General features: G+C 60.7%; 3 protein-coding genes across 7 annotated transcripts in view; 2 read left to right on the top strand and 1 right to left on the bottom strand.

The window, feature by feature from the left end:
* Positions 1-8: 8 nt before the first annotated feature.
* On the top strand, positions 9-3,478 carry AMH (anti-Mullerian hormone). 2 transcript variants are annotated; one of them, XM_082381790.1, is made up of 5 exons: positions 10-1,136; positions 1,693-1,835; positions 2,049-2,157; positions 2,269-2,428; positions 2,514-3,454. In XM_082381790.1, the coding sequence occupies exons 1-5, from the start codon at positions 680-682 to the stop codon at positions 3,370-3,372; spliced, it is 1,728 nt and encodes a 575-aa protein (XP_082237916.1). In that variant the 5' UTR covers positions 10-679; the 3' UTR covers positions 3,373-3,454. The 2 variants fall into 2 exon arrangements, with proteins under 2 accessions (XP_082237915.1, XP_082237916.1); XM_082381789.1 differs by having other exon boundaries at positions 9-1,136; positions 2,269-3,478.
* A 171-nt stretch (positions 3,479-3,649) lies between these two features.
* Positions 3,650-7,575, bottom strand: JSRP1 (junctional sarcoplasmic reticulum protein 1). Of its 2 annotated transcripts, XM_082381814.1 has the most exons (7): positions 7,443-7,575; positions 6,357-6,509; positions 5,933-5,970; positions 5,685-5,787; positions 5,093-5,275; positions 4,310-4,401; positions 3,650-4,202 (listed from the first exon to the last, which is right to left on the bottom strand). In XM_082381814.1, the coding sequence occupies exons 2-7, from the start codon at positions 6,472-6,474 to the stop codon at positions 3,741-3,743; spliced, it is 996 nt and encodes a 331-aa protein (XP_082237940.1). In that variant the 5' UTR covers positions 6,475-6,509; positions 7,443-7,575; the 3' UTR covers positions 3,650-3,740. The 2 variants fall into 2 exon arrangements, with proteins under 2 accessions (XP_082237940.1, XP_082237941.1); XM_082381815.1 differs by lacking the exon at positions 7,443-7,575 and having other exon boundaries at positions 6,357-6,527.
* A 5,179-nt stretch (positions 7,576-12,754) lies between these two features.
* Positions 12,755-13,305, top strand: part of AP3D1 (adaptor related protein complex 3 subunit delta 1) — a 46,314-nt gene continuing 45,763 nt past the window's right edge. For 2 of the 3 annotated variants that reach the window (XM_082381756.1, XM_082381757.1), the window contains exon 1: positions 12,755-13,091. In XM_082381756.1, coding sequence (XP_082237882.1) covers positions 12,996-13,091 — 96 coding nt within the window. In that variant the 5' untranslated portion in view covers positions 12,755-12,995. The remainder of the gene's footprint in view (positions 13,092-13,305) is intronic. The other variant, XM_082381755.1, reaches the window with a different exon arrangement.

The raw sequence follows: 13,305 nt of genomic DNA, 5'->3' as shown, positions 1-13,305 counted from the left end.
GCGGGTGGGCGAGAAGCACCCACTCGCTGTGGGTGAACACACACGGCTGCCCTCCGCCATCTATGGGGGTGGCTCAGGGTCGGGGCCCCACCAGGACCCCAGGGGGTGGCCACTGGCGATGCTGTGCCTTGGAGGCTGCTGGGTGAGGACAGACCCTGCTGGCCAGCAGTGGGTCTGGGGTCGTCCTCTGGGAGGAGAGCAGAGCAAAGGCTGCTCGCTCTCCTTGGGGGTCTCTGTGGGCCCCAAAGGCGTGGTGAGCGAGCGTGCAGTGGGCACGGGGGGGGGGGCGCCCCCCACCCACCTACCCAGTGGTCCTGTGGGGCAGGGGCTCTGCACCTCTGCCCTCCTCCAGCACCCTCCACCCTCCCAAATTGTTGATCGTTTGGGCCACACACTCCCTGCTCACATTCCTGCTCCTGGCTCCAAAGGGGAAAACTCGTCAAGGACAGTCTGACAAATGGGTCACAGGCCACACTTTGTAGCACTGGTGAGAAGGAGATAGATAGGCAGCCGGGCCGGAACAGAAGGGGCTTTGAGAAGGCTGCCGGCCTGCCCGGGCTCACGGCGGGCACTGGCCCCCAAGGTCACATCCCTGAAGGAGATAGGGGCCGCCCTCTGGCACAAACATTCCTGCTCCCCCATATAAGCTGGGGCAGCCCGGCCCCTCCAAGCTCCCACGATGCAGGGTCCACCTCTCTCTCAGCTGGCCCTGGTGCTGTCGGCAATGGGGGCCCTGCTGGGGGCCAGGACCCTCAGGGGAGAGGTCCCCAGCACCCCGGCCCTGCCCAGGGAGCCAACCCCAGGCAGCGGAGGGCTCATCTTCCACCAAGACTGGGACTGGCCACCCCCTGGCATCTGGCCACCAGGCAGCCCTCGGGACCCCCTGTGCCTGGTGACCCTGGATGGGGGTGGCAACAGGAGCAGTGCTCCCCTGCGGGTGGTGGGGGCCCTGAGCGGCTATGAGCGGGCCTTCCTAGAGGCTGTGCGGCGCGCCCACTGGGGGCCCCGGGACCTGGCCACCTTTGCGGTCTGCCCCCACAGAGACGGGCAGCCCGCCCTGCCCCATCTGCGGCAGCTGCAGGCGTGGCTTGGGGGGCCCGGGGGGCGGCGGCTGGTGGTCCTACACTTGGAGGAAGGTACGTGGGGCCCTAATCCGGGGGCCTGGGGGGGGGCCGGCTTTGGTGCCCCGGGGTGGGAGACCCCTCGGGAAGTGGAGGCTGATGGCCACAGAGATGGGTGACCTTATCTTTGCCCTGCCTGGGGCCGCAAGTCCTCCTGCAGTGCCTGGGGAGGGTCCCCTCTCCACCGACCTGGGAGCCACAGGGGGCAGGACCAGCACAGCCTGAAGGTCCAGCGGAGGAGGGCCCCTCCCCCCACTCCCCCACCAGGCTGCCCAGGGGGCCTGTCCGCAGGGACCACTGGCCTCAGACCCACTACGAGGAAGGGCTTCCCCCCAGGACATCCCCAGACCAAGAGACCCCAAGGGCTCCACCCCACTGCCTACAGTGTCCGTCACTCCTCCCAGGCCACCCGTGTCCCAAGAAAGCCCTACACCTGGGGTCCAGGGGCATCAAGCCTCTCCCACTAGGTTCCCCCGGGCTCTGGGTGGGGTGGGGGCTCTCCCTCCTGCAGGACTGGGACAAGCTTGGGGGAGGGGCTCAGGTGTCCCCTCCCCCCCTGTCCTGGCCGCAGTGACGTGGGAGCCGACACCCTCGCTGAGGTTCCAGGAGCCTCCACCTGGAGGAGCCAGCCCCGAAGAGCTGGCGCTGATGGTGCTGTACCCAGGGCCTGGCCCGGAGGTCACCGTCACCGGGGCCGGGCTGCCCGGCGCCCAGGTACCAGGGAGTTGAAGGGGACTGCCCCTGGGCCACCAGGAGCCCCCGCTCAGGGCGAGGAAGGGGTTACGGATTTGCTGATTTTTTTAACTGGGTGTAAGAAAAAGGCTGCAAGTGCCCAGGTTGGAATCTTGAAGGGATGTTAAGGGCAGCAGGCAGAGCAGGGCTGGCGTCCCGCGCACCCACTGCCTGACTGAGCCCCCATTTCCGCAGAGCCTCTGCCTGAGCCAGGACTCCAGCTACCTGCCGTTGGTTGTGGGACGCCCCGAGGCGGCCTGGCGCGGGCCTGGGCTCGCCCTGACCCTGCGGCGCCGCGGAAACGGTAGGTCTCGCCCAGACAGGGACAGGAATGCCGCGGGGCGTGGGGACGGCTGTCCTCGACCCCCAGACCCCCGGCGCTGAAGCAGCGCCGCGCACGCGCCTCCCCTCGCAGGTGCGCCCCTGAGCACCGCCCAGCTGCAGGCGCTGCTGTTCGGCGCCGACTCCCGCTGCTTCACACGGATGACCCCGGCGCTGCTCCTGCTGCCGCCGCGGGGTCCCGCGCCGATGCCCGCGCACGGCCGGCTGGACTCGGTGCCCTTCCCGCAGCCCAGGTGCGCGCGGGCCCGGGCCTGGGGGCGCGGGGAGTGGGGGGCGGCGCAGCCTTGCGCCCTCACGATTCCCCACTCTGCCGTCCAGGCCGTCCCCAGAGCCCGAGGAGACGCCGCCCAGCGCCGATCCCTTCCTGGAGACGCTCACGCGCCTGGTGCGCGCACTGCGGGGACCCGCGTCCCGAGCCTCTCCGCCGCGTCTGGCCCTGGACCCGGGCGCGCTGGCCGGTTTCCCGCAGGGCCAGGTCAACCTGTCGGACCCCGCGGCACTGGAGCGCCTGCTCGACGGCGAGGAGCCGCTGCTGCTGCTGCTGCCGCCCACGGCAGCCACCGCCGGGGTCCCCGCGCCACTGCAGGGTCCGGCGTCCGCGCTGTGGGCCGCGGGCCTAGCGCGCCGGGTGGCCGCCGAGCTTCAGGCGGCGGCCGCGGAACTGCGCGACCTCCCGGGGCTGCCGCCCGCCGCCAACCCGCTGCTGGCACGCCTACTGGCGCTGTGCCCGGAGGACCCGGGCGGCCCCGGCGGCCCGCTGCGCGCGCTGCTGCTGCTGAAAGCGCTGCAGGGCCTGCGCGCCGAGTGGCGCGGGCGGGAGCGGAGCGGGTCGGCACGGGCGCAGCGCAGCGCCGGCGCCGCGGCCACCGACGGGCCGTGCGGGCTGCGCGAGCTGAGCGTGGACCTCCGCGCCGAGCGCTCGGTGCTCATCCCCGAGACGTACCAGGCCAACAACTGCCAGGGCGCGTGCGGCTGGCCGCAATCGGACCGCAACCCGCGGTACGGCAACCACGTGGTGCTCCTGCTGAAGATGCAGGCCCGCGGCGCCGCCCTGGAGCGCCCGCCCTGCTGCGTGCCCACGGCCTACGCCGGCAAGCTCCTCATCAGCCTGTCCGAGGAGCGCATCAGCGCGCACCACGTGCCCAACATGGTGGCCACCGAGTGTGGCTGCCGGTGACCCCGCGCCGTGCCCCGGCCAGCCCATATTTATTCGGACCCCTTCATCGCCCCCAATAAAGACCAGAAAGCACGCGGTTGGGGTGTCCGTGCATGTCTGGGGACAGGCGGAGGCCTCCTTCCCCCATTTCTCCTCTGGCGGGCAGGGCCGCGTCCTCCCCGTTGGTACCCACTGCCTCCCTGCCCCCGACCCCCCACCCCCAGCCGCCTAAAGCTCCCCATCCCTGTCACTCAGGCCCCGGGCAGGTTCTGGGGTCCAGGCACAAAGGAGCAGGCGATGAGGGGGACCACAGCACTCGCTTTATTTGCTGGAACCGCGGGGCGGTCGAGCAGAGGTTCAGGGACCCCCGTGCAGGACCCAGGTCTGGCTCAGTCCCGCCCCTTGCCCGCGTGGCGCTTCTGGTGGCCGGGAGGCCGGTCCTCCTCGTCGGGGCGCCGCGGGGAGGCCCAGGCCTGCCTCTTCCTATGCTCGGGGTCTCTGGACTCTCCCGCCCATGCCCTATGGCCCCCTTCGCGTGCCTCCCGGCGTCGGGGTAGGGCCTCCCCGGCAGCCCACGGCCTCTCCTCTTTCCGGGGTCTCTCCCTCCTCGGCCTCTCCTCCTTCTGTGGCCTCTCCTTCCGGGTCCTCTCCTTTCTTGGCCTCTCCTCCTTCTTCCGCCTCTCCTTGGGCCCTCGGTTGGCAAGCGGCACGCGCTCCTCCTCAGCGGCCTCCTCAGACTCCCCTTTGTCCTTCCCTGCAGCCCCGCTGCTCCTGGGAACCGCGGCCCTTTCCTCTACCTTCGCCGGGGGCTCCGGCGGTCCCAGTGGGGGGGCCCAGGCCACGGACTTTGGCTGCAACGCGGACAGTGTGGGGTGGTGGGGTCGGCGCAGGGTTCCACGGCCCAGGCCCCTTCCCCCAGTGAAGGCCCCACTGACAGGTCGCTTGAGGAAGTGCTTACCAGGGGTGACGCTGGCTCCTTCAGGGCCGAGCTTGGCGGGACCCACGGCTCAGGGACAGGCGCAGGGGCTTCCGCCTCCCCCGCCACGGCCTCTGGGAGGGGACGGGAGGGGATGCAAAACAGCCTGGCCCAGGGGACCGACCACTGCACACCGTCCATCCCCGCCCTTGCCCCCAGAGCCCCCTCTCCTTGGGGACATGCAAGGGGGCCCAGCCGGACCCCACCGGGTACGCTGAGGCTGGGCTGGGTCCCTCCGAGCCCCGGGAAGGGGTTCGGAGTCTCCGCTGCTGCGATGACCTTCCCTTCAAACCTCCCTCATTCAGGCTGCAAAAGGACGCTCCCGTTTCTCTGAGGGCCGCAGGAGCGCCCGCCCTGGCGCACAGAGAAAGCGGCACGCTACCGAACGGGGGCGCACACGCCCATCCTGGGCCTGCAAGGCCCGGGGTGGGAGTCGGGGGCGGTGAGGGTCGGTCACCGGGGAAGGGAGGTGCACCGAGGTCCTTGCTGGGGGGTGGGGGGGGGCAGGGCTCCTCTTAAGGTCTATGGGAGGCGGGGGTCAAATCTGGTCCTGGAGAGAGGGACTGGGGCGCGACCGTCGGGGTGCACAAGGTCAGTCTGTCCCTGAGCAGGAAGTGCACGGGGCGGGGGAACCCCCCCTCACTCACAAGGTCCATACTGGGGGGAAGGGGGCGCGCACGGCCTAGAGTGGGATCGCACAGACCCGCCCCCTGGGCTGTCCGCGCTTCTGGGAGGGAGTAACCACGTGCGGAGGCGCAGGCTCACCGCGGCACAGCTGGAAGGCGGAGCCCAGCAGCGCCACGAGCGAGGCGAGCACCAGGCACTTGTTGAGCGTCAGGTGTCCCCAGAGCAGCTCCTCACTCAGGACCGGGGGCGGGGGCGGGGGCGGGGGCGGCGGCTGCGAGGGCGACGCGGCCTGCGCCTTCTTCCGCGCGGGGCTCCGGGGGCCTGCGGGAGCAAGTGCGGGCTGGGCGCAGGCCGCGTGGGGCCGACCCGCGGCTAAACTCAGTTCTGCCCTGCCCGGCTGTGCGGCCCTGGGCCGAGGAACTAAGCCCTAAGGGATTGGCCGCTTCACTGGGATGCCGAGAATATTCTAGAAGATAATTAGCTGAAGCTTAGTGGCACCTAAGCTGCTGTTATCATGAATTAGCAGAGGCTCCCACAGCCCACTGAGTTACGGCCTGTGACACCCAGACACCCCCCAGTCAGGAGCCCCATGCACGCTATCGCCCTGCCCCCCAGATCCAAGGACCCAGCCCAGGACCGATCCCCCACCCCCATGCTGGTCCACACCCACCCCCCACCTCACCCCTGCCTCCCGGAAACCCACTTGCTCCTGCTTTCAGCCTCTCCTTACCAGGTCCGGAGGCCACTTTGGCCACAGGCTCCTTTTCTGTTTTCTTGGGCCAAGCATCCACACCGCCTGCGGGGCTGCCCTCAGCTGCCGGCTCCTGAGAGTCCTGTGGGGAGTAACATGTCATCCTGGGTGTTTCCCTAAGGGAGACCAAACCCTTCCCATGGGCTGCAGAAACGCACCCTCTTGGCCAACATGTCCCCTACTCTAGGGGCACCCTGGGCTGAAACCCCAGGGCCCCGGCTACTCACACGGGGCCAGCTGCTGGAGTCGGCCAGCCTGGATGTCACTGTTGGCGGGAGAAGAGGGACAGTCACAGTCGTGGAAACCCCCAGGCTGATCCCACCCTCCGCTCAGTCCTGCTGGGTGGGGGGCAGGTGACTGCTCCCATTTTGCAGATTAGAAAGCAGACAGACTCAGAGGCAGCCTTGCACAAAGGCACACAGCACGTCACTGCCAGGCTGGGATTCAAACCCTGACCTGTGTGGCCCAGCAGCTGTGTTCTCTGGGCTCTTTACAAACCCCCGACACACTAATGGACACAGGTTGGAAATGGGGGGCATGGTTTAAGTCAGTCCAGTGTGGGAGGCTAAGTCCTGGTCCCTGACGGTGAGCCACCTGGCTCAACAGGAGGATGGGGGCGTGGGCTTCATCCTGTGGTACCCTCTTGGCTACCTTGAGCCCTGTCCTCCCGGGGCCGGCCTGGGCAGGGGTCAGGCAGTGCAGAGAGGTCCTCCTCCACTTGGCAACTGCCCAGGCCTCCATCCAGCTCCTCCAAGGCCCTGGTTGTCATGGAGACGTCTGAGAAGCAGCAGGTCCAGAGTCCGGCTTGGGGGGTAGGGGGAAGAGGCAACCTGCATCTGCTGAGCCCCTGGTATGAGCCTGGGCCTGGGCCTGACCTGGGGAGAAGGGGGCTCCCTACCTCCCCACACCGCCTTGCTCGTCCCTCTGCCTGGAGCCACCTTTCCTTGGTAGCTTCACACGCAGGGCACGACCACAGCCCTCCGCCAGGCACCCTCCCTGACCCCCTCAGGCCTGCCTCAGGACCCCTCCTGACAGGCTGCTGGGCTGCTGGGGCCCAGAGTGGGCTGGGTTCTGGCCATGGTCACACAGAGGTGAGCAAAGAGCCCAAACCGGAACCCTTGGCCCCAGGGTCGGCTCATGTTCTCAGAGACCAGCGACTATTTTTATCCAGTGCCCGAGGCCAGCAGGACAGGCCAACGTGGGGCCCAGCCCCTCCTAGGCCCTTGCCCCCCTGGGGTCTCCCTTTGGACCATCCTCACCCCCTATTCCTGGCACCCAACCTCCCCCCAGACACCCTGGGTGTAGGAGCTCAAGCCCCAGCAGTCGGGACCAGCCTGGTTCTGGCCATGGCAGGCAGGGGCAGGGGTCCTTGGCCTGCAGACCCCAACGCTGGGGTCGCCGCCTCCTCTGGCCGTCTCTGCTCCCATAGGGCAGATGAAGAAACTGAGGCTGGAGGTGGAACCGTGGGCCAGAGGTTGTGCAGAGCTGAAGCCAAACCCGTCTGTTGGCTTCCACAGCCCTGCTCTTTGGGGTCCCCAGGGTCTCCGGCGCCAGCGTTAGTGTGACCCATCCCTGGGGCCAGAGCAGGCCGTGGGGAAGGGGCCCAGTGGGCCAGGGGGTGCCCCTAAGGGTGTGTGTGGCAGCCACAGGAGTCGGGGACCCCCGTGGACCTCAGGGACGCCCTCCCAGATCCCAGGGACCCCCACTTCTGCCCAGGCCTCCCTCTGCCCCTCTTACCCCGCTGTTGCCACGCTGGGCCTGGTGGGCAGGATGGAGCACGGGGCTTGTGGCCCCAAGACAGACAGCAGCAGGTGGCTGGAGGCCGCGAGGTGGGCCAATCAGCTCCTCAGCCGCCGCGGGGGTGGAAGGAGGGCCAGCCTGAGGTCCCTGCTGGGGCACATCCCCACCTCGGAGCAGGGCCAGGCGCTGGCTCCACCCCCATGAGCACAAAGCCACCGCCAGGCTGGCCGCGGTGACTCTGGGAGTATTGCTTCCTCTTTCAGCCTCAGAAAAGAGGGTCCCGGGGGGCGGGAGCACCCACAAAGCGTGGTTACCTCGCCTTTATGAGCACCTGTTGTGTGCCGGACTCAGGAGCAGCTAAACAACCACATCCCTGTGGAGCCGGGGTCCATCAGGGAGGGCTTCAGGGAGGAGGATGACACCATCGAAAAGAACCCAGGCTCTGCTGGCTGACCCGGGTCAGGCACAGCTCAGAGGCCTTGGTTTCCTCATCTGGAAAGTGGGGTCATTTCCTCCCAGGGGGGCAGTGAGGCTCAACTGTGGGCTGTTTTTTTTTTTTTTTCTTTTAATTGAAGTATAGTTGATTTACAATGTTGTGTTAGTTTCTGCATTACAGCAAAGTGTCTCAGTTATATGTATATATATTCTTTTTTCATGTTCTTTTCCATTGTGGTTTATCACAGCATATTGAATATAGTTCCCTGTGCTTTATAGTAGGACCTTGTTGTTTATCCATCCTATATATACTATTTTGCATCTGCGAATCCCAAACTCCCAGTCCATCCCTCTCCCACCCCCCTTTTCCCTTTGGCAACCACAAGTCTGTTCTCTATGTCTGTGAATCTGTTTTTGTTTCGTAGATAAGTTCATTTGTGTCATATTTTAGATTCCGTGTATAAGTGATATCATATATTTGTCTTTCTCTGACTTACTTCACTTAGTATGATAATCTCTAGTTGTATCTATGTTGCTGCAAATGGCATTATTTCATTCTTTTTTATGGCTGAGTAGTATTCTATTGTATATATGTACCACATGTTCTTTATCCATTCCTCTGTCGATGGACATTTAGGTTGTTTCCATGTCTTGGCTATTGTGAATAGTGATGCTAGGAATATAGGGGTTCACGTATCTCTTTGGATTAGAGTTTTGTCTGGATATATGCCCAGGAGCGGGATTGCTGGAACATACGGTAACTCTATTTTTAGTTTTTTGAGGAACCTCCATACCGTTTTCCATAGTGTCTGCACCAATTTACGTTCAATTGTGGGCTGCTTTTGTATCATCCCACCTAGTCACCCATCCACACCTTTGTTTAGTCAATCATCGAACACACACCACTCAGCCCAGCCCAGCTGTACGGGAAATTACTTTGTCATTTTCTTAAATAACAGCCTTATTGAGATACAGTTCATGTGCAATTCACTCTGTAAAGTGTACAATCCAGTGGTATTTAGTACATTCCCACAGTTGTGCCACAATCATCTCTATCCAGTTCCAGAACATTCCATCACCCCAAAAGAAGCCTGTCCCCATCAGAGTCACCCCCCATCCCCAGCCCCTGGCAACCAGGTATCCACTCTCTGTGTCTGTGGATCTGCCTGTTCTGGACGTTTCCCATCAGTGGAATCACACCCTGTGTGTCCTTCTGTGTCTGGCTTCTCTCACAGCATCGTGTTCTCAGGATCTGTCCACGTTGTAGCGAGTGTCGGGGCTTCACCCCTTTTCATGGCTGAGTGATGCTCCCGTGTGTGGAGGGACCACATTGTGTGTATCCCTTCACTTGCATCTGACAGGGCTGGGATTAGGAGGAGGAGAGGAGGAGATTTGGTCAAGTGCAGGTTCAGATCCTGTCTTCCTGTAAAATGTTGATATACTGTTCATAGTGGATTTTTATGCATTAATTTTTAATTGTGGTAAAATACACATAAACATAAAATTCACCATCTTAACCATTTTTAGGCGCACAGCTCAGTGGCATTAATTACCTTCACATTGCTGGGCAACCATCCCCACCATCCATCTCCAGAACTTTCTCATCTTCCCAAACTGAAACTCTGTCCCCATGAAACACTGACTCTCCATCACCTCCCCCAGCCCCTGGCCCCCACCATTCTACTTTCTGTCTCTGAATATGACTAGGGTTAAAACATACTGCTTCACACATCATGTAAGACCCTCACAAGCTTACATTTCCATTTCCACCTCCCATTCTGTATATACTATTGTTTTACTTCAAATATGATGTAAAATAAATCTCATAGTACATTGCTGTTAGTTTTTCTTTAAAAGGGAATTATCATCTGAAAACATTAAGAAATAATTATAGGGCTTCTCTGGTGGCACAGTGGTTAAGAATCTGCCTGCCAATATAGGGGACACGGGTTCGATCCCTGGTCCGGGAAGATCCCACATGCCGCAGGGCAACTAAGCCCATGCACCACAACTACTGAGCCTGCACTCTAGAGCCCACGAGCCACAACCACTGAGCCCCCGTGCCACAACTACTGAGCCTGAGCTCTAGAGCCCACGAGCCACAACTACTGAGCCCGTGTGCCACAACTACTGAGCCCGCATGCCACAACTACTGAGCCTGAGCTCTAGAGCCCACGAGCCACAACTACTGAAGCCCGAGCGCCTAGAGTCCATGTTCCAAAATGAGGAGCCACTGCAATGAGAAGCCCGTGCACGGTAACAAAGAGTAGCCCCCACTCACTGCAACTAGAGAAAGCCCGCACGAAGCAATGAAGACCCAACACAGCCAAAAATAAATAAATAAAAAATAAATTAATTTTTAAAAAACCCTGAATGCAGTAAGGAAGAGACTATTTAAAAAAGAAAAGAAAAAGAAATAATTATACTGGGACTTCCCTGATGGTCCAGTGGCTAAGGCTCTGCACTCCCAGTGCAGGGGGCCTGGTTTCGAGCCCTGGTCAGGGAAATAGATCCCGCATGCTGCAGCGAAGAGTCTGCATGCTGCAACTAAGACCTGGCATAGCCAAATTAAAAAACAAAAAAATTGCATTAACCACATTTTTAGAATTTCTTGTGTTCTTCATTCCATTGCATAGATCCAAATCTCTGGTAACATTTCCTTCTGTCCAAAGAACTTCCTTTAACATTCCTTTCTTTTTTATTTTCTTTTTCTTTCTTTCTTTTTTTTTTTTTGGTGCCAAAACCTAGGAATGAAAACATTTCTTTTATTGTATGTCTACTGGCCACACATTCACTCAGCTTTTATTTATCTGAAAATAGGTATTTCCTGGGACTTCCCTGGTGGTCCAATGGTTAAGACTCAGCGCCTCCACTGAACGGAGCCTGGGTTCAATCCCTGGTCGGGGAACTAAGATACTGCATGCTGCGTGCGGCTTGTGGGGTCTTAGTTCCCCGACCAGGGATTTAACCCAGTCCCCCTGCAGTGGAAGCTCAGAGTCCTAACCACCGGACCACCAGGGAAGTCCCACTTTATCTCTGATTTCTAACACTTTAATTTATAATGTGCTTGGTTGTGCTTTTCTCTGTGTTTATCTCTCCTGGAGTTCATTGAGCTTCTTAGATTGTGGTTTTATAGTTACTATATTTGGAAACTTTGTGGCCATTCATTCTTTGATTTTTAAAAAAATAAATTTATTTGTTTTTGGCTGCGTTGGGTCTTCGTTGCTGCGTGTGGGCTTTCTCTAGTTGCGGTGATTGGGGGCTACTCTTTGTTGCGGTGCGTGGGCTTCTCATGGCGGTGGCTTCTCTTGCTGTGGAGCACAGGCTCTAGGCGCATGGGCTTCAGTAGTTGTGGCACGTGGGCTCAGTACTTGTGGCTCATGGGCTCTAGAGCGCAGGCTCAGTAGCTGTGACGCACAGGCTTAGTTGCTCCGCGGCATGTGGGATCTTCCCGGACCAGGGCTCAAACCCATGTCCCCTGCATTGGCAGGCAGATTCTTAACCACTGTGCCACGAGGGAAGTCCCAGTGATTTGTTCTTTTTTGTTGCTGCATTATTCCGTTGTTGGATATACCACAGGAGTTATATATCCATTTTACGTCAATGGACATTTGGATCATTTTGAGTTTTGGGCTAATATAAATACGGCTGCTGTGAGCATTCTTGTCCAAGTCTTTGGTGGATGTATTTATACATTCTTGTTGGGTACAGTAGTAGAGTTGCTGGGTCAAAGGGCATACATACATTAGCTTTAAAAGATACAGCCAGGGGACTTCCCTGGCAGTCTAGTGGTTAAGACTCTGTGCTTCCACTGCAAAGGCTTCCAGTGTAGCTGTGTAGTTTTACATTCCTACCTGAAATGTAAGACAAGAGAGTTGCAGTTGCTCCACATCCTTGCAACACTTGAAATTGGCAATCTTTCTAATTTTAGCCATTTTTATGGGGGTACAGAAATATCTCAGTGTGGTTTAAATTTACTTTTCCCTCATAACTGAGATACAGCAGCCTATTGGCCATTTGGATGTCTTCTTTTGTTGAAACGCATATTCACAATCTTTTGCCATGTTTTAACTGGTTTGTCTTTTTCTTTGCGATTTGTAGGAATTTTTGTTTGGTTCTGCTTTATTTTCTGTTTAACCGCATTGTGGATATAAGTCCTTTGTCAGATATACGTATTGCTAATATCTTACCCCAGTTTGTGGCTTGCTTTTTTACTCTCTTTATGGTGGATCCCGGTGGGCAGGAACCAAGTGTATCTCATTCACTGGTCAGGCCTGGCACACAGTAGGCTGTCAATAAAGTAGTTCGCTGAGTGAAAGACTGTGTTGAAGTCCTAGTTCTGGGCCTCAGTTTTTCCACTGGCCATGTTAATCCCTGTCCTGCCCATATCACAGGATTTTGTGAGACGTGCAGGAGACTCAGGATCGGTTCGCCGCAGACTCGGTTTTGAAGGTTCTCTGACACCATCAGCTTTTAGAATCAGAAAGGGCGGAGCTGGGTTCTTCTCCAGGAACCACCCTGGGAAGCTCCACGTGAGCGCGCCCGCCCATAGCAGGCCCCGCCCACAGATGGGCCCGCCCACACCTGTCACTTAGCTGAGGGGCGGGCCAGGGAGGGAGAGCCTAGGGGGCGTGGTTACAACCGGAATGAGGAAGTAGGTGGAGTTCCGGAGGTCACTGACCTATGAGAGGGAAGAGCCCTGAGCTGGAGGGGGCGTGGCCGAGCGGCCCGGAGGCCGTTGTCTGCGTTTCCATTGGGCTGTCTGGCGTCGTCAGGGAAACGCGGCGTCTCGGGGGGTGAAGGGGCGGGGTTTATAGGGAGGCGGGGCCTCTGGGGGCGGGCCGCCCGGTCCGGGTTACCGCCGTCAGCTGACCGGCCGCCATTTTGTCCGCCATTTGCAAGCGGCGCGGAGCCGGAGGGGAGGGGAGCGCGGCCTGCTGAGCGGGTCCGCTGCAGCCGCCGCCCCGCCAACCGCCGCCGACCTGGCCTGGGAGACCGCCCCGCCGCGGCGACTGGCAGCGCAGCGCTCCGCGGGCGGCAGACGCGGCCCCCAGGCCCCCTCAGGGCGCCTGGCCGCGGGCCTCCCGGGGTTCGGGCCCGGCGGCAGCCGCCGCGATGGCCCTCAAGATGGTCAAGGGCAGCATCGACCGCATGTTCGACAAGAATCTGCAGGACCTGGTGCGCGGCATCCGCAACCACAAGGAGGACGAGGTGAGCCCGGCGCGCCGGCCCGGGCCCGGATCCGAACCCGGACCCTCGCGCCGACCCAGTCCGACCCCGGCCCCGACCCCGACCCCGGCTCTGCCCCTGATTCCGGCCCCCAGCCCGCCCCCGAGGCCCCGCTCCCGGCTCGAGCCCTAGCTGTCCGCGGCCTGGGCCTCCGCACGCCCGCTCCGTCTCCGAGCCTCAGTTTACTGCCCGGCGT

This window comes from Balaenoptera borealis (genome assembly GCF_965194805.1).
Source record: "Balaenoptera borealis genome assembly, chromosome: 2".
Classification (NCBI taxonomy): Eukaryota; Metazoa; Chordata; class Mammalia; order Artiodactyla; family Balaenopteridae; genus Balaenoptera; species Balaenoptera borealis.
The sequence above is the reverse complement of the archived record's forward strand: the minus strand, read 5'-3'. Positions and strand labels throughout refer to the sequence as shown.